At 44.6% G+C, this 18,524-nt stretch overlaps 1 protein-coding gene across 1 annotated transcript in view; it reads left to right on the top strand.

Moving 5' to 3' along the window:
- bahcc1b (BAH domain and coiled-coil containing 1b) overlaps positions 1 to 18,524 on the top strand; it is a 71,955-nt gene that overhangs the window by 42,513 nt on the left and 10,918 nt on the right. Inside the window, exons 6-18 of the mRNA XM_061028879.1 lie at positions 1,095 to 1,206; positions 1,801 to 1,994; positions 2,664 to 2,804; positions 4,032 to 4,243; positions 5,003 to 5,387; positions 6,284 to 7,189; positions 10,346 to 10,512; positions 11,316 to 11,452; positions 11,776 to 11,880; positions 14,767 to 14,845; positions 14,966 to 15,152; positions 16,500 to 16,651; positions 17,551 to 17,734. Coding sequence (XP_060884862.1) covers positions 1,095 to 1,206; positions 1,801 to 1,994; positions 2,664 to 2,804; positions 4,032 to 4,243; positions 5,003 to 5,387; positions 6,284 to 7,189; positions 10,346 to 10,512; positions 11,316 to 11,452; positions 11,776 to 11,880; positions 14,767 to 14,845; positions 14,966 to 15,152; positions 16,500 to 16,651; positions 17,551 to 17,734 — 2,961 coding nt within the window. The remainder of the gene's footprint in view (positions 1 to 1,094; positions 1,207 to 1,800; positions 1,995 to 2,663; positions 2,805 to 4,031; positions 4,244 to 5,002; positions 5,388 to 6,283; positions 7,190 to 10,345; positions 10,513 to 11,315; positions 11,453 to 11,775; positions 11,881 to 14,766; positions 14,846 to 14,965; positions 15,153 to 16,499; positions 16,652 to 17,550; positions 17,735 to 18,524) is intronic.

Genomic DNA, 18,524 nt, shown 5'->3' with positions numbered 1-18,524 from the left:
TCCTTGCACTAAAGTCAATTAATGCTATTTCTGTGCTTTGGACGGCATTAAAGGAAAAATCCAAGATTAAACAGCTGGGAACAGCTTTAGTTCTGTACGGATTCTTACATTATTAGACGTTTTGGACATCAGTGGGGACTTTCTTCTGCCATTAATTGACCAGACATTTATATATGTCTAGAGGAGCTTTAGCATGTCAGATATGAAGGTTTATGGCGGATTCCATTTAAAAAAAGAAGAGTTAGGCTACTTATTTGTACATAATGTTGTACGTAAGTTGTTGACATTGGCCTTCTAGTGACAGTAAAATTACTCTTTTTGTCATAAAGGGCGTGTCCAGATTTCTACTTTCAATATTTGTTTTGGGGCTTTTTGCCTTTATTTGGATAGGACAGTGGACAGAGTAGGAACTCGTGATATATAGAGATATGGGAATGACATGAAACTGTGCCTCCCACTTGGAGACTGTGGCCACCCAACATAGGACGCAACCTAACCACTAGGCCATCAGCCCCCCCTGTCCAGATTTGTTTTGGCTGGGCTTTCCCACATTGGGTACTGCTGACTGATGCAGGTTTGGCCTCAAGTATGAATGAACACAACAACCACCACATCCAAATTAAATTCCATTTCTGTCTTAGCTTATCATATATAATTGTATACTATCATTACAGTTCAAAATAAATATGAACATATCAATTTCCCATGATTCCTTCTTCAAGAAGACGATTTAAGTTAAATTAGAAACAAAAGAAAACGTGCAATAAGGCCCCAATACAGAGTTCAGAGTTTTGGAGGATTGGGTTAACCAATAAGATTTCAATTGGGGCATGCCATCCCAACCCCCCCCCCCCCGGATACGCCCCTGGCAACAAAGCTACAATTTCAGAGATGCAATGATCAGAGCAAATAACTATATCTTTTTTTAGTATGTGCTGGTAGACCAACTTTGTAAAGAGACCAAGACAAGTTTCCTCAAGGGGATATAAAGTATATTGTATCATATTGTACCGTAACGTATTGTTAAAACGTTGTGTAATAATGATATTTTCCATATTGCTGTAACTGTAAAACTCCTTGTGAATTTTGTTCAGGAGTGTCGAGGCCTGTGTATCCTCTTGGTCGGGAGGCAGAGGACAGGAAGAGGATGACAGAAGAGCAGATCAGCCTTCATCACCTGGACAGAGACAGAGAAATGATCATCAGGTACAACTAACTTCTCAGACACCAACAAAAAATAACACACACACACACACACACACACACACACACACACACACACACACACACACACACACACACACACACACACACACACACACATGGAAGCATCTTTTCAGTCTTGCTCTCATCTGATAAGCTGCACTTTGTATTCTCTTGCCTTCTCTCTCCCAGTCTGAGGCTCTGCTTCCCTTTTCTCTCATCCCCTCACTCCATTTACTCTTCTCACTCTTTGATGTGGTATTTCTGTCCCCCCCCCCCCCCCTCTCTCTTTCTCTCTAAGAAGAGATGTGTTGCATTAATGTTACAGGCACTAATACAGATGTCTCTGATGTATCTGGCTCTTATTATGTAGTCATATTAGGGGAAGAAAACATATAATGAGGACTCATAGACCGGGCTAAAAGATGATGGCTGTTCCTGTTGCCGTCATATTTCCTTTTCTTGATGATCATAATGGTAGTGGTGGTAATGAAGATGACAAGGATGAAGATAATGATCATAATGACTGTGATGATGACAATAAGAGGGATAATCAAGATAATGATAAAAAGTTCACCCTGCCTGTCACCACTACAGGGAAAATAAGGATCGCGTAGAGTTCGCCAGGATTCACCCTTCCAGCAGTTGCCACGGTGACCTGACCTCTCACCTCTTGGTTCCTGGAGGTGCGAGTCAGTTAGGTGGGGACCATGCTGCACATGCTCACCCGGCTCACCACCACTGGATGCAGAGAACAGGAAGTCCCTCCCTCTGGATGGGGCATTCATACGGTGAGTAGAGTGGTGGAGCACTAACCACTGCACCACTGCACTACCAGCGACCCTGGGAGCGTTATCTTGAGGGGAAAAAAGCAGCTGTTACCTCAACGTTTTAATAATATGGATACGTGATTCATGTTGAATTGCTATAGAATCCAGCTCAGTTTGTGTTGTTAACCTCTGGTTGTAAGAGAAGATCCAACAGTATGGTCAATGTAACCAAAACCCACCTGCTCAGCAATGAATGAGCCTCTTGTCCTCTTTGAAACAGCTGCAAGTAACCGGCACTTACCTCTTGATCAAACAGCATATTAATCATATAATACCTATCAGACTTGCTAGTTCGTTGGGGGGCATCAAGACCCCTCAGGTCCCTCAGGACAGGTTTACTCATTATTCCCAGAATCAGAACAGAGCAATAGTAGAACAAAGCTTTTAGAGCTTTTCTCAAACTTTGAGGCACTGTTACTTACTGCTGCCTACCATAAGTTTAATCACTTTTTTTACCTACTTTTATGTATTATTTATTTGTTTATTGATCTTATATTTTGATATATATTTATATGTAAATGTCTTATTTTTGCTTAAAGTTGTATTTCCTTTCATGTATACTGTTTTTATCTCAGTAAAGCGCTTTGTTTGATTGGTTCTAAACAAACTTGCCTTGCCTCCTCATTCCAGGTTTAAGCCACGTAGGTATGACCCCAGGCTTCCCTCCCGGTCTGCCCAGCCCTCTTCAGCCCGTCCTGGGGTCCCTCACCCAAGACCCTAACTCCCCGCTGGTGGTTCTTCCTACAGAAGCGGGGCCTCATCATCCCCTCGGTACGCTGAGTGCCCCTTTCACAACAAACACACGCACACAACCAGCAGAGCACATACTCACTGCTTTCTTCACTGCCCCACTATCCCCCCCTCCCCCCTTTTTGTACCATCGGAGCTGCTGCTATTTCTCTCCCAGAGTTTTAGTATCATTGGCTAATCATAATATAATGCTCAACTAAGTCCCTCTGTCAGTGGGACTGTGTTTTATAGCTTCGTTAATGGGAGCAGCTATTCCAGTGCCCCCCCCCCCCCCCCCTCTGCATGTGCCCAGCGTTATGCAAACCAACTGAACTGCTGTTCATCTCTTTGTGGTGGAGCACTGGTGTGTTTGGACTACACTGTGTGTGTGTGTGTGTGTGTGTGTGTGTGTGTGTGTGTGTGTGTGTGTGTGTGTGTGTGTGTGTGCACTTGGTCATCTAAAGTTAGCTGTTTTCACGTCTGGAACAATATGAGACATCATCGTTCAGTGTTAGGGGGTTGTGTTGCACATCTCAGATATTTTCGAGAGAGAGAACAGAGTGCGTGTGTGTGAGTGTGTTTGTGTCTGTGTGTGTGAGTGAGTGTGTCAACGCTGCTTTGCAAACAGGCTGTGAAATTTAATTATCTCCCGCCTCCCTCGCCTCGCTCCGTGGGAGTTCCTGCAGAGAGGGGAAGTGCATCCACTGAACCCTTCCCCTGGGAAACATTAGCCCACTCAGGCTAATCTCACAGAACAAAGGTTCCCAGCGACAAGGCAGCCAAGGAGGGATGTGTGTGTGTGTGCATGTGTGTATGCATTTTTGTGTGTAGCCATGTGTGTATCTGAAGTCATATAGGGGTGGTGTTGGGCATGATGAAAATGTCTGTTTCCTTGCATAGAAATACTTTTTAGGGGAATGTTGTTGAAGGTGAAGAGAGAATCTGAAATATTTTGCAGCAGGATTTCTTTTAGTGTCTTTGAGGCCAACATACAAACTGTTGAATTGCAGACAGCTGTTACATTCCCAGCAAATATGCACAAATAGCATCTCATTTAAAATAATTTCATGCGCAGCTTTGGCCATGCAAATATGTCTTTACCGGCTATGTTATAATTTTTCTATTATTTTCAAAGGTATAATTATGCAAGGTAACCAAAAGGAATGTCTTACTTCAAAAAAACACATTTTTAAACCAAATATTCTCATTAAGAAAATGCTTAACAATCTCTTATTTCTCATCTGCCATTTTTTCATATTTCTCCTCTAGATGTTCTAGAGCAGTCAGGTCTGTGGCCCCCTATGTACGGAGGTAGAGGCCCTCCCTCCCACCTGCAGCATCACCCTGTCTACTCTCGCTCCTCGTTCCTACGGCAACAGGAGCTATACGCCCTGCAGCAGCAGCACCAGCAGCAGCAGCAGCAGCACCAGCAGCAGCAGCAGCGGGCCATGGAGAACATGCAGCGGCACTCATTAGGACAGGTAAAACAACCACTTTAGAGGATACATTTTAGTTTAAAACATGCGAAATACTGTGGAGATGTTATTGTGAAACAGTGAGCAAATTAAGATAAGGAAGTGTGGACATATTGGAAAACATGTGCAAACCTTCTTCCTCATTTAGATAGTGAAGAGTAAAAAATCAGTACGAGTAAAGTATGAAGTGCAGATTTTTCCCCGATGGTAAAACAAGAGAGAACATGCAAAAGACACACTCAGCAAATATTTTTTTGGACGTCACTGACTTTTGCACTCTCCAATGCGAGATCATTTGGCAATCAAACTGTGTGGCTGACTCTAGCCATGTTTGCACAAGAAGCACAGTTCTCTGGGGCTCTTTTCAAATCACTAAAAGGTTTCTCTTGCTCATTTTTGTGTCCTTGTGAAGATTGGGTATATTGGTTAAAATGTAAGAAAAAACATGTACTGAAGAAATCAGAAGTATTCTGTGTTTACCCAACAGTAAGGGGTTAAATAAAGTCCCTGGGATTGTATCTAGGTACTAGTTCCTCCAAAATTTCAGACTTGCTGTTATAAGATTTCCTTGGAGTTATGTCTGTGCATAAACTTTGTTAACCTTTCCAGTTTTAAACATCTCTTTCTAGACACATAATATATCAGGAAGTTATTAGCTCATTTACACTACTTGGGTGGAATGGCTATGGCTTTAAGGAAGTTAAATGAGGCAAATAGATACTCCTAAAGCAACTATTTTCTTCTTCCCCAATTCCTCTCCAACAGAGAAAACATGAGGAGCATGCCATCACTATAGACGACTCTCCTCATGAATCATCCGCGCTCAGAACTTCCTCCTCGTCTTCTGCTTCATCCTCCACCTCCTCCCATGCTGCCAAACCTTTCTCCCACACGCCTCCTCCGCCCAAGACGCCCACGCCTTCTCCGGGGATGTGTCCCAGCAGCCGTCAGTCGCCCTGCTACCACTCCTCCCCGTCCAGGCGATCCCGTCCCCCGAACCCTCTCACGCCTGCGCCAAGCCCCGCCGCAGCGGCGCCGCGCTCCCCGGCGCTCAGCCCAGCTCCATCACTCCTGTCTAAGGGGCTGGAGAGGGGGAGCGAGAGAGGGGAGGGACAGCCACCTCAGGATTACCCACAATCACTAGAGCCAGGTAAATGTAGAAAAAAATCATGTTAATGTTTGAATTAAAAAAAGAAAACAGCCACATATCCAGAATCCAGAGAGAAAAGACAGATATCAGGCAGGAATATGATCGCAGAGACAGAGTGAGAGAAAAAAAATGTAGAAAAAGGAGAAGAGAGATGGAGGGTGATGCTGGTCTTTGAAGCGTGGTATTCTTTTGATTTTGCAGAAATTGTTTGAAGCATGGATGATCCCCCCCGCTCTGTGTGTCCTTGAGTGTGTGCATGTGTGTGCGCACATGTTTTATCTGCACAAGCTAAAGAGGGACAGCGGGCAGGTCAGTCATTAAGGTCACAGAAAGCATATGGGCACTCAGTGAGTGTGTCTGTGACCTGCCAGCATGCATGTGTGTGTGTGTGTGTGTGTGTGTGTGTGTGTGTGTGTGTGTGTGTGTGTGTGTGTGTGTGTCACAAGAGGAAGGTCAGTGAAATCTTCAGACAGACCCTCCTAATCCTTCAGAGGTCCTTGAGAAGTACAGGTGGAAGGATACGCATTCATCTGGATGTGTTGTCAGGGGGGGCGGAGGGATACCATCAATAATAGGGGAGCCGGGGCCAACGCTGCAATCACAGGGGAACGGCAGGGGGTCATCGGTATAGAACAAAGATCTATACACTCATCATACACACACATTACAAAACACATGCTCACACAGTAAACTACTGTACACATGCACCCTGCTGTCAGTGTATTATACCTACTGTAAAAACATGCTTCATCCAGTCTGCCTGAAGAGAATGGCAATGAATTTTAAAAGCTGGACTTTAGAGTAGAGATCTATTTTCTGAAGATGCTTTAAAAAATGAAAGTGCAGAATTTGTTTAATATTTGATGTTTATTTTACGTTTATATTTTTTCCTGCAGACCTGCCACCTGTTTACACCTACCCTCCAATCACCATGGGTTTCAAGGCCGGGCCCTCGCCTCCCGAAGCGCGATTGGCTGAAGCCGCAGTGGAGGCAGAACCAGCAGAGCCTGACTCCAAGACCCTCCCGCATGCATACAACATCCAGCCCATCCCCAAAACAGACAAGAGGAGGGAGGAAGAAGAAGAAGATGGGAGAGACTGTGAAGTGGTGGAGTCCCAGAGTGAAGCTTCAGAGGAAGAGAAGGAAGAAAAGAGTCAGGAGGTGAAAGGCTTCTCCTTCTCAGAGCCTCAGAGCAAGATTTCTGGATCGCTGCCCTGCCCTTCCCCCACTCAAGTCCCAGATCCAGCCTGCCCAACAATAGCCAAAGGCAAAGCCCTAAAAGAGCTCTCTCTGGGTTGCTTTGGCCATGAGGCCGGCCTGGATGAGCCCCGGCTGTCCAAAGAGCAGGAGGATGACAGTAGACACACAAAAGGGTACATGGAGGAGAAGGAGGAGAAAACTGGGCCTGAACCGACAGAATGTAAAGTCTCTGTGCCTATGGAGGAGGATGGAGAGAATGTAGAGGTTGTTGATGAAGAAAAGGAAGAGGGAGGCAGAGGAATGTGTCCAGGAGAGAACATAGTGGAGCTCATCAAGGACTCTCCTGCTCCTCCCACGTCCTCCGACCTCACACTCGCTCCCTCCTCGGGCTCAGCCGCTCAGCTCCAGGGTGCCTACATGTGGAGTCTGGAGCTTCTGATTGCTGCGGCTCTGTGCGCCACCAGAGATGCCTTGTACCCGCCTGTACCCGCCACTCCGGCCCCAAGTCCTCCGGCCCACCATGGTATGGAGATACTGGGAGAACTGGCCGAGCTTGAGATCCAGCAGAGGAGCAGGGAGGGGAAAGAGGAAGGCAACGAGGGTGAGTTTTGAAAAAGTTGTCCCCTTTGCTTAAGTAGACCTTCATACTATGATGGAATATCTACAATTATTTGCCACTAAAAAATATTTTTTTAACAAACCCAAAACAAAGAAATCATCCCAGAAGTTGATTCTTTTTTATTGGCTGATTCTATCATAAAAAAAACTTTTGGAGTGAAAATAGGTCCAAAACAAGTAAAAAAATCTAATTAAGAAAAAAGAGCCTACTTGTTTTTGCCTAAATAAACACACACACTTACAGTGAACCACAAAAAAGGTCTGGGAGACGTGTGCGACCCAGATGTTGAGACACACATAAACACACACACACATGGACACACATATTTCCCACTAACTACCCTGTTTCCTTCCTCAGCTTTTGACGAAAGACCACATTTTTACCTCGGGGAAGGGTGTGTGTGTGTGTGTGTGATTGTGTGGTGTTTGGGGGGGAGGGGCCCATAGACGGACCAACACGCTGAGCTTCAGACACAAGCCTGGACACACACACACACACACACACACAGACACACTCTGCCCGGTGTGTCCCTCAGGCTCTGGCGTCTTGCTTTGCTAATTAGACCCTTTCCTTTAAAACACTTCTCCTGTAAGCGCTCCTATTTTCCTCTCATCCCTCTGAGAGAAAGTGTTTTTATTTATGCCAGCATCTGTGTGTGTTCGTTCGCCCTGCGTTTGTGTGCGCGCATGCACTGCCGCCGAGTGTGTGTGTGTGTAAGCTGTTAAGTAATCCCAGATGAATCCCTGCTCTCCTCCATCAGTGTCTATGTGTCTCTGCAGCAGGCTGCCTGCTCCCTGCCTGCGCCTCCTCATGCCTCTCCTCCCTCCTCTCTCTTTGTTATTTTTTCCCCCTCACCTGCTTCCTTTTTTTTTTTTTTTTTTTTTATTAAACCAATGTAATCTTGTGTGTAAATCCTGCCGCTGCAAGTCTTGTTGATGGAATTAATAAGTGTAAAAATCATAAGGGCGCTGTGCAGCTGTCTGCGCACAGTGTGTGAGTGTGCATTTGTTTATGTGTGTGTGTGCACGTGGTTAGCATGTGTAATAGGTGTGAAATCAATAAGTCCTGTCGCGGGGTGGAAAATGTTCTCTAAATTGCAACACATTTATTTATATGAAAAAAAAAAAAAAAAGCTTTGGACTCGCTACACGGAACGTTATTAATACTGCTGATGGCGTTTTTTTTTTGTCGTCATGAATGTGTTTGGGAGATGAAACCGATCCCAGACAGATGCATTTACGCCCGCTCCTTGATGCGGAAGGATATCTCAGCTCCTTCGAGATTGCAATTACAGATTAAAGAATCAAGAGAGATGTCCCCCCTCCTGTATAAATTAGCATCATTACTTCTCTTCACACCCAGGCAGAGGGGGCTGTTTGTGTCATAGCTTCTTTTATTCCTTCATATTTTCTTTATATTAAAAAATTCAGCTCAATAAACTTCCTTAATGGCCTCTAATGATGACGACACCCATATGAACTGTAATGGTTTTTAATTTTCCTCCCCTGTTTTTTGTTTTTTTTTCCCCCTCGAAATCCCCCCGTGCAGCCTCTTATTACACCCCCCTTTAGGGGCACAGTACGGTGTTATTACTGTGTGTGTGTGTGTGTGTGTGTGTGTGTGTGTGTGGCGGAAGGTATCTATCGATTGGCGGCCATCCTCCGGGATACTAAACTAGTGGTGATGTCAGCGGTGATGTCACCCTGTCAGAGTAACCGGAGCATGCCATTGGCTCGGAGGGTCTGACAGATGAGATGGCGTTGACCTCTGCGAGCCGGGACAGGACAAAAGACGCTTTCTACTCCTTCCTGCTCGGCTTTTACTCCTCATTCCCATATCCGTTTGTTTTACTCGTTTGCACTCTCTCTTTTCATATAACTCCATCCTTGTTCTTCTTCTGTTTGCTGCAATTCTGTCTCCATTTCTCTCTCTCTCTCTCACACACACACACACACACACACACACACACACACACACACAGGTTTTAATAATGTCAGATGTCAGCGAGTAGGCCTTGCAGCTCCAGTGCGTCAAGACAGTGATCCAGTCAAACCTCTCCTATCCTCTTCTTCCCTTTCATTTTCCTTTCCTCTCCTCTCCTCTCCTCTCCTCTCCTCTCCTCTCCTCTCCTCTCCTTTCCTCTCCTCTCCTCTCCTCTCCTCTCCTCTCCTCTCCTTTCCTCTCCTCTCCTTTCCTCTCCTCTCCTCTCCTCTCCTCTCCTTTCCTCTCCTCTCCTCTCCTCTCTTTTCCTCTTCTTCCCATTCCTTTCCTCTCCTCTCCTTTTCTCTTCTTCCCTTCCCTTTCCTTTTACTTTCCTCTCCTCTCCTCTCCCCCTTTGCTCTCCTTTCCTCTCCTCCTTTTTCCTCCCCTTCCGTCCTTCCCTTCCCTCCTCTCCTCTGACGGGAAATTGGATTCTGTCCATGTCCATAATGAGGAGATGTAGGAGAATAAATAGATAGCTCAATAAACACTTTGCCTCTTATTGCTTCTCCTCCCCTTTGCTCCCCCCTCCCCCTCCCTTTTTCTTACGGCGCTGCACACCTCTTCTTCCTCCCCATCATACTCCTCCTCCTCTTCTTCCTCCCAGTTGCTCTCTTTTCTTCCACTTCCTCCTCACAGACACTGATGCAGTTCGTCCATGTCTGCGCAGCTCAGCAAAAATAGTTCAGCTGCATGTGTGAATTCTGAATGTTGTATTTGCATAGATGTGTGTGTTTGTTTGCTTGTGTGTGTGTGTGTGTGTGTGTGTGTGTGTGTGTGTGTGTGTGTGTGTGTGTGAGAGAGAGAGAGAGAGAGAGAGAGAGAGAGAGAGAGAGAGAACTGTCTCATGAATATTCTGTTTCATCTGTCACCGCTGTGACAATGACAGAGTTAATGACAGTGACAGATGTAGAGATCGTTCTCCCCCCCGCTCCCCATCATGTGTGTTTGTGCGTGTGTGTGTACGATTAAGCAGCAAAACAAGTATACATCAAATAAACTACACAGCTAATATCATAAATATCACCACTTTTCAAGACACCGTTTCATCGCTCAGCGAATAAATCTGTTCAGCGCACAAACATATTTTACAACATGGTGTCAGCCGCCGTGTGACGCAGCGATCTAAACCCCTACACACTCCGTCTCCCTGTGCAGGTGAAGACATGCTGACCTTTGACCTCCACAGTCTGGCCACCCTCGCAGCCGCCCGGGCCCTGGAAATGGAGGGAGGGGCAGTGGATGCAGGGGCGGAGCAGCAGTGTCCGATCAGGAAGAGATTGAACCTGCGCAGGAAGTGCAGCTGGACTCCTCGCCACGAGCCGGTGAGGCTTCACTGAGAGCGTGTTTTTCTGTTTCATGCAAACGTGAAGCAGTCATGTGGAAAATGTGGAGAAGCATTATACAGTAGAAATACACCTAATTTGTTTATTTAACTAAGCTTAAAAAACGGTCAAACTCAGAAATTACACAGGGAATCATTTTTTTACATTATAGTCTGAATATTCTGAGTTTAAATAATTATTGTTCCTTTACTGTGAAATAACGTTTGTTGTTGTTCTTTTAGATATAAAAAAAACAAGTATAGAACTATAAACAATTTTCCACTGAGGAGAAGATGTGAGACCAAAAACATGTTTCTGTGTGTCCAACATTTTCCCCATTTAAGTGTATCGCAACAAAAGCTAAATATTTATAACATCATTAAAAATGATTCAGTCCATATGAATTTATAATCACAACACAATGTTTAACTTTTAATTACTAAAGCTTCATTTACTCTTAACGTAGTGTGCTCAAATCTTTTCCCCCACGTTGTCGATGCCAATTATCGCAAATGTTTCCAAATGCAGCTCCCAGGATCTCACACAAACCTTTGCCTTTAAGTAAAAATGGCGCTGTACAAATTAAACATGTGTAAAAAGCGTCAGCGATCAAATGCATGAGCCTCGTTTTAAAGATAAAATCCATCAAATCATTAAGCTGCCGAAAACACAAGCTGGCAACCTCACATGTGAATGACTGTTGTACTCAGTCTGTGTTCAGAATTGAAATTCCCTTGCTTTTTGTTTTCTGTATGTGTGTGTGTGTGTGTGTGTGTGTGTGTGTGTATTTGTTTGTGTGTCAGGTGTGCCCAGTGAAGGGCTCCATGGAGACGATGGGAGGGGAGGAGCTGGCCATGCGTGTCCAGCTGGCTGAGCTACAGCGCCGCTACAAAGAGAAACAGAGGGAACTGGCCAAGCTACAGAGAAAACACGACCACCAGTGAGCCCACACACACACACGCACACACACACACACACACACACACACACACACACACACACACACATATATACACACTTCCTTCTGTGTAGATCAAGATGTGCATTCCAGCATTCACAATATTGCCGTGAAGCTGCATCCTCCTGATTTATCAGGACTTGCAGCCTGCTCATTCTTAATGCAGTTTGACCTGCAAGCCGATACAAGCTTCCTTCTGCTGTCCGGACTTTATCTTTGATCCCTCTCTCTCTCTCTCTCTCTCTCTCTCTCTCTCTCTCTCTCTCTCTCTCTCTCTCCTCTTCCTCGTTGTCTCCTCTGTGTAGGAAAGAGGAGACGTCTCGTAGCCCTGCCCGCCGGGGCCCCGGACGCCCCCGCAAACGCAAGTCCACCCCCGGCCCAGCTGCAGCAGAGAGCTCCAAGAGACTCCGGTCAGTACTGTGATGTTGCGTCAGTATAATCAGCGTGTGATTGGCAGGCCCCCGCTCATTCATCCTGATTTCTGTTTGTGTTCTTAGTCAAAAGCGCGGCTGATTTTCAAGAAGTTCTTCTTCAGCTGAATTGATTCAAATGCTCTATAGCTGATGATTTGCTTGATTGGGCACTGGAAGGAGCTGCTCGCACACGCTCACATGCACACAATCCGTTTTATGTGATGGGAGCTGTAGGCTCGGTTTGTGATTTTAAATGAGAGAAGCTAATGGAGATGAGGCCTTCATTAATCATCATTAATCACTTCTAATCATATTTATCACTCGCATTGATTACGTCCTGATTCTGTGTGAACCTCCAGCATACATTAATACAGCCAGACAAAGTCCTGATGTACAGTTCTTACAGTGATAAACGACCCAACACCGCCCCCCTCCCCCGCCCCGCTACAACACACAACCACACAGTTTAACACCTCAGACGTGCACACTTTGATGCCGACACACATTCCTTCACACACACTCACATACTGGTGACACTCACACACACACACACACACACACACACAGCTGGTATTCAAGACTCAAAATGATGAATGTGTTTTCTCATGGTGCCCCACCTCTGTTAGTATGTGCTCCCCTCGCCTTGATAAAATGATTAGAGTAACTCAAGGTTTGTCATGCTAACCATGATTAGAAAGCGCTAATGAAAACGACAATGAAAGGCTTCCAGTTATACGCACCTAAAACACACACTCACACATACACACAGAACTTGTTTAATTAGTAGCGTCGGTCGCTGCGTGCCAGAACAGCATTTTTCTGTTGTTATTAATAAGCGACGTATGATTTGTTTTATGCTTTCATCTTCTTGTGAGAGCTGTGTGCTGAGATAAACAGGTAGAGAGTAAGAGAACGATCCCAAACTGAACAGAAGATTCCCAATTTATACCAACCTCTACAGCCTATGTCCATAAGTGTGGACATGTGATTAAACATCTTATTCTGATATTACAGCATCTACTCCTTTGAGAAGGCTTTTTTTGTGCAATATTCTGGCTACAGGAAATTGTTCCCATAGACACAATGTGCAAAGGTTCTTAAGCTGTTTTCACAAAAGCAGTGGGAGACTCACCCTGAAATCTTCCTGCGACTAAGATCTCCTCGCCACTTTCATAAAGGCTCATTTTTGGTTAGGATGTTTTAAAAAAAAACTTGTTGCATTCTAGTTTCCATTTAAATTTCAGTTAAATTTTCCTCCAGCCTTCCACTGGACTTTGGTTCTTTGCATAAAAAGAGTCTGTGTGGAGGGCAAAGAAAGTGGAGCTCATGGGCTTGTAATTGATCCTCAGAGCCCATCAGAGGTCACCTGACACGATCTAGCCTCCACTAGTCTCTATAAAGAGATAACTGCATGCAACACATGCAGCCAACAAACTCCACAAAATCTCGGCTGTTGCTCCCTGAATCATTGCTAAGACGATTGCTGATGGGTTCCCTGATTTCTGAGTGTATTCAAACTGCAATTTTGGGAAAATGACAATAGATATTGTCTTTGCTAGAAGACAAAGGTGACAATAAGGCACCTTCATACAATACCAAATTAACAGAGATACGATTCAATACCATTGGGTAAACTTTAGTTTCCCCTTAGGGAATTTTTCTTGGACTCAGTTGCTGCATGCATTTAACTGCCTCCAAAGTAGCAGCAATAGATAAAACCCATAAAATCATTTTTCTTTTGGTGTAGGTATAACCTGATACAATCTGTCTCTATACAGCCACTGTAAGATGGTCTTGAATGCACTTTGTTTAAAGCCTATTGACTCTAAGTAGGCCTCCATATGTTTCAGAATTTCACTATATTCCAAAGGTGTCAGATGGAGGTGAGATCAGACAGCAAAACAACACAATTCAGAAAATAATTACTTTGTGTACTGGGTTTGTGCATAGGAGCATCGTGATATTAAAAGGAGAGAGAGATTTCTATATCGTATTATTCCACAAATGAAGTGAAGTTCAGGGCTTAGAAGCACAGGGAGGTGCATTTTTTAGATGGATCTTATCCATAACTCTCTCCTCTCCTCTCCTCTCCTCCTCTCCTCTCCTCTCCTCTCCTCTTCTCTCCTCCTCCTCTCCTCTTCTCTCCTCTCCTCTCCTCTCCTCTCCTCTCCTCTCCTCTACCAGCGTCAGAGATGCTGAGAGCCAAAGCTTCTCTCTATGGGAATATAGGATTCACCTGCTTCAGACACCAGCTGCTAACAGTGTGTGTGTGTGTGTGTGTGTGTGTGTGTGTGTGTGTGTCGGCTGCCTGTGGTGTAAGAGAGTATGCATACAATGAAGGAATGACAGAGAGAGAGAGAGAGAGGAAAGGAGGAGTAGTGTTCAATAGAGGTTAGTGTTTATCGATCGGGCCCTGAAGCTCCGGTCAACGGACAGACTCCCCTGGGACTGCTTCATCTCTCCCTCTGTCTCCCTCCCTTCCCCCCTCCACTGTTCTCTTCATCCCCCTCTCTCTCTCCGTCTCTTCTCCACTTTCCTTCACACCAGATAATTCTCATCCTTTCATGCGAGGAGTCTCATATTCGCACGGGCGCTTAATATTTCTGTGTTTGCTGTCAAACTGTGCAGACGGGCAGCTGAGCCTGTCTCTTACCTCATCAAAGTTATGAGGCACAGAAGAAAAAAACAGTGAGAGAAAGGTAGATAATGAATGAACCCAGAAGAGAAGGAGGTGAAAGTAGAAAGGAGAGAGGAGAGAGTTATTGAGAATACCATCCTTGATAAAAAAAAATAAAAGTGTGATCTGATTGATTCTATGAACAGCTTAATGAAAAATATATTCTCATGTAAGTGCGGCTCTGCTCTGCTTTTTATGTCTTTCAGGGCTGGGCTGAATTTACTGGAGGAAAAAGCCAGGAAGAAAATGTCCAATCACGGCTTCAGCAGCCTCAGTGCAGCACAGGTCGGTCTCTCTGGCACTGACAGCCATTTCCTGCCGCTAATGTTTTTTCTTCTTTCCAGGATATTTCAATTAGCAGAAAGAAATTAGTCAATAATTAGCTGTTCCGCTCCCTGTCTGCAGATGAAAGCTTGCTGTAAGCACAGAGGTCGACCCAGCGCTCTGAGCTCCAGGCTGGCCAGGCGGGTGACCCAGCTGAAGCAGAAAGCCGCGGCCCAGCGTGGCGCTCCATCAGCAGGTGTGCTGCACAGCAGAGGGACCCCTGGTGGGGAGGATGGATCCAGGAGCCGGAGCAGACAAGAAAGAAAAGGTGGGAACCAAATTAGAACCAAAGCACCATTTTAACAGTTAGCCATTGTAGTTAGCAGCTCTGATTTTACACTTAAAGGGAGGTATAAGCTCAGATACTGTGAAAAGAAGGGTTAAGTTGTACAACTTTGTTGAAGGTTACGAACCGTATGAGCTTAAATAATCTTACAAGTTTTTCCAATTTCAATGCTTTCACAAATTTCAACAAATTAACCAATTAATAAAAAAACAAGAAGAGGGAAAATTTCAGGAATATATATGTTGCCAAATGTCCATGTAAAACGAGACATGCTAACCCTAAAGCAGGGGTGGGCAACTGGCGGTCCGGGGGCCACATACGGCCCCTATCAACCCTCAACGTGGCCCTCAGGTCAATTTTTACATATCAATTATTTGGAAAAATAAAAATAAAACATGACAAAATCTGCCATGAAATCATGAAAACCAGAAATATGTCCATAATAATGTTTGATCACTGGTATATGTTGAGTTACATTTGAGACATAATTGACTGTAATGGTTTTTTGTCTGCTACAATTTGGCCCTCTGGCAGTGAGAATTAAATGAATGTGGCCCTTGCTGTGAACAAAGTTGCCCATCCCTGCCCTAAAGCTACTATCAGCATTGGCATGCAACCATTTTTCTAGCTAGCATTAACTGTATATCTTTAATAAAAATGTAAAAACACATATTCAGCTCAATTGTACACCATTCTTGTTGTATTTTATCGCTCTATCAAATAGAAAAGTAGGTTATTGAATGGTAATTTTAGCTTTTTGTCTTATGCTAAGCTAAAATAATCTGAAAAATGTTTCAAATTTCAACACCTGTCAGACAGTTGGTCAGTTAATAACATGACAAAGAGTGAAGTTCCAGGTGGATATTGAGCCATATCTCCATGTCAAACAACATGCCAATCTTAAAGCTACCATTAGAGTTTAGCTAACACTAATATTCTATTGTTTCCTAGCTAATATAACTTGTTTATCTAGAACACATTTTGTAGTTATTGTACATGTGTACTGTCATATCTTGTAACACTATCAAATGATAAAGTAAGCTAGGTTGGATTGGGGGTCAGCCCTATGTTCCCACAGGGTAGGGTTATGGTTAGGGTAAGTTACCTTAACCCTAACTGATACAAATTTATGAAAAAGGAAATGTGGGAACAAATAGGCCTAATTTTGAAATAAATCTTAGAAATGTGGGAACATAGGCACGCTCCAACAATGTAATAGCATTTTCATCTTCCACCTACATGTGCTATGTGAATATGCTGAATACAGACATTAGTTGTCCTTTAACCAGTGAACTGAAACTTACCCTTCCTTTGATGTTGACCCATCAGACTTGCAGCAGGACTGGGAAGCTGGTCCCACTGTAAAGAGGAAACGGGGTCGAAAACCCAAAATGCTGATGGGCATCACCTTAAACAGAGCTTACCAGAAGGATGGTCGGACCTCTGACAAGCTGGAAGTGAGGCATGAGAAGAGTGACAGCGTGAGCTCTGAGCACGGTGAGTGACACAAAAAATAAAAGTTTATAAATGTTTGGACTGGTGAAAACATCCAGCCAACGTCTCGAAGAACATCAGGGAGACACTATGATAGTATGTCTTTGTGTGTTTCTTTGTTTGTGTGTGCTCGTTGTGTGTCTGAGAGGGAGATGCCTGCCATCATTCAGAGGTGGTCGGGGTGGGGGGGGGGGGGCTCTTCTCACTTCCCAGCTCATTTATCAAACTGTTAAAACCGTTAACGACTTGCCACAGGCATGCAACACAGCCACCCGGGTCCCTCAACGCCACGCGGTAACGTGAGCCGACTCTGGTCCCATCCAGAATGTCCCACCGCGGTCTTCCACTCTTTTCTTCACCTCTCCAACCTCCACAAAAATGCACTTTCTCCGAGGCTCAACGGGATGGTTTTATAGAAAAGTAAAAAACTTCATGAAAACGCTAGAATCAACTTGACCCTGTGGCCTTGATGGCACAAAGAGTCATGTTTGAATATGTATGTGTGTGTGTGTGTGTGAGGCAAAGTGTTGACGAGAACGCCGTGTAAGTGACAAGTGTGTCAGCGATGTGTCGACACCTGACACGACCCCCCGCCACTCAGCAACACACAGCTGCCAATGACACCTCGTGTGTGTGTGTGTCCATGTCTGCTTCTTGTGATTGCCTTTAAGGAACAATCGCTGCGTTTTTGTGTGGTTATCGAGGAAAGTCTGATCACACATGCACCATAACTGTTCAAAGAGAGCGAGCCGTCAATATATCTCATCAAGGTAGTCCCTGGCTTTGGCTCAAACTGTGTTTACTTTGAGTTCACCTGAAGCTCTCTGACTGATCATATTGATGTCATGATTACACAGAGGAGGAGGAGGAGGGGGAGGAAGACGAGGAGGAGGAGGAGGAGGAGGAGGTGGACGGCAGCTACTACAGTGAAGATGGAGCAGATGATATTCAGATTAGCTCAGCCTCTAAAGATGCTTCTGCAAACCCTCCCGGGATTGGGCCTTTTTCATCGCAGGCCTCCAAGTTCCAAGAAAACCAGAAAGCCAGGAGCAAGAGACCAGGGTCTCCAGGTGAGATCTTTATACATAACTCCATAGAGATCAAACCATATGACGTATTTTTGTAGGCCAACCCGGAAGTAGCATCTCCATGGGGTCTAATGAGAATTGGCCTATGGGATGTTTTCATTGGATTTTGGATCATTGCAGAAAATAATCTCTGTGTTAAACACACGTTTCTGAAGTGTAGGCGTTTTGTTCATCAGGATAATCTTCACAGATGAACACCATTTTTATGATGTTTGAAGTGTTAATGCGGCCGACAGAAGTAAAAAGCTAACGTTATGCTAAAGCTAACTACACCACGGTCGGATGATTGTGACGTCACTAGCGTTATGCTTCAGACGATCTCTGATAAACTAATCCACGTAGTTTAATAAATAGTTTACTAACATAATATTCACCTTAACCTAAAGATTAAACCTACAGGAGACATCTCCGACTAGTGAGAGAGTTCCCGTCCTCTGTGTCCGGCGTGATGACGTTTAATGTCCCTGACAAACACTGTAGTCTCATTTAGCCACTTGTTAGCAACCGCCTTTTTAAAGACGCCTAAAAACTTCAAAATTCACAAGTGTGGGTATTACCTAACGTAGTTTATGTGGTCTAACAAAACACCAACATCTCTTTAGCTTGTGTTAACCACAGACCTTATTTCAGGCGTCTAACCACAAACCCGTTCAAAATCCCCGTTGACTTTTAGACGTTAGACCCCATGGCGCTACAATGCTAACTTACTTCCTGGTTTTAGGACTCATTCCTGTGGTGCCCTATATGCTTCTGGAATGCTCAGAGAAGTGTG

Source organism: Labrus mixtus, chromosome 21, assembly GCF_963584025.1.
Source record: "Labrus mixtus chromosome 21, fLabMix1.1, whole genome shotgun sequence".
Lineage (NCBI taxonomy): Eukaryota > Metazoa > Chordata > Actinopteri > Labriformes > Labridae > Labrus > Labrus mixtus.
Note: the sequence above shows the minus strand (reverse complement) of the source record. Positions and strands in the feature narration are given on the sequence as shown.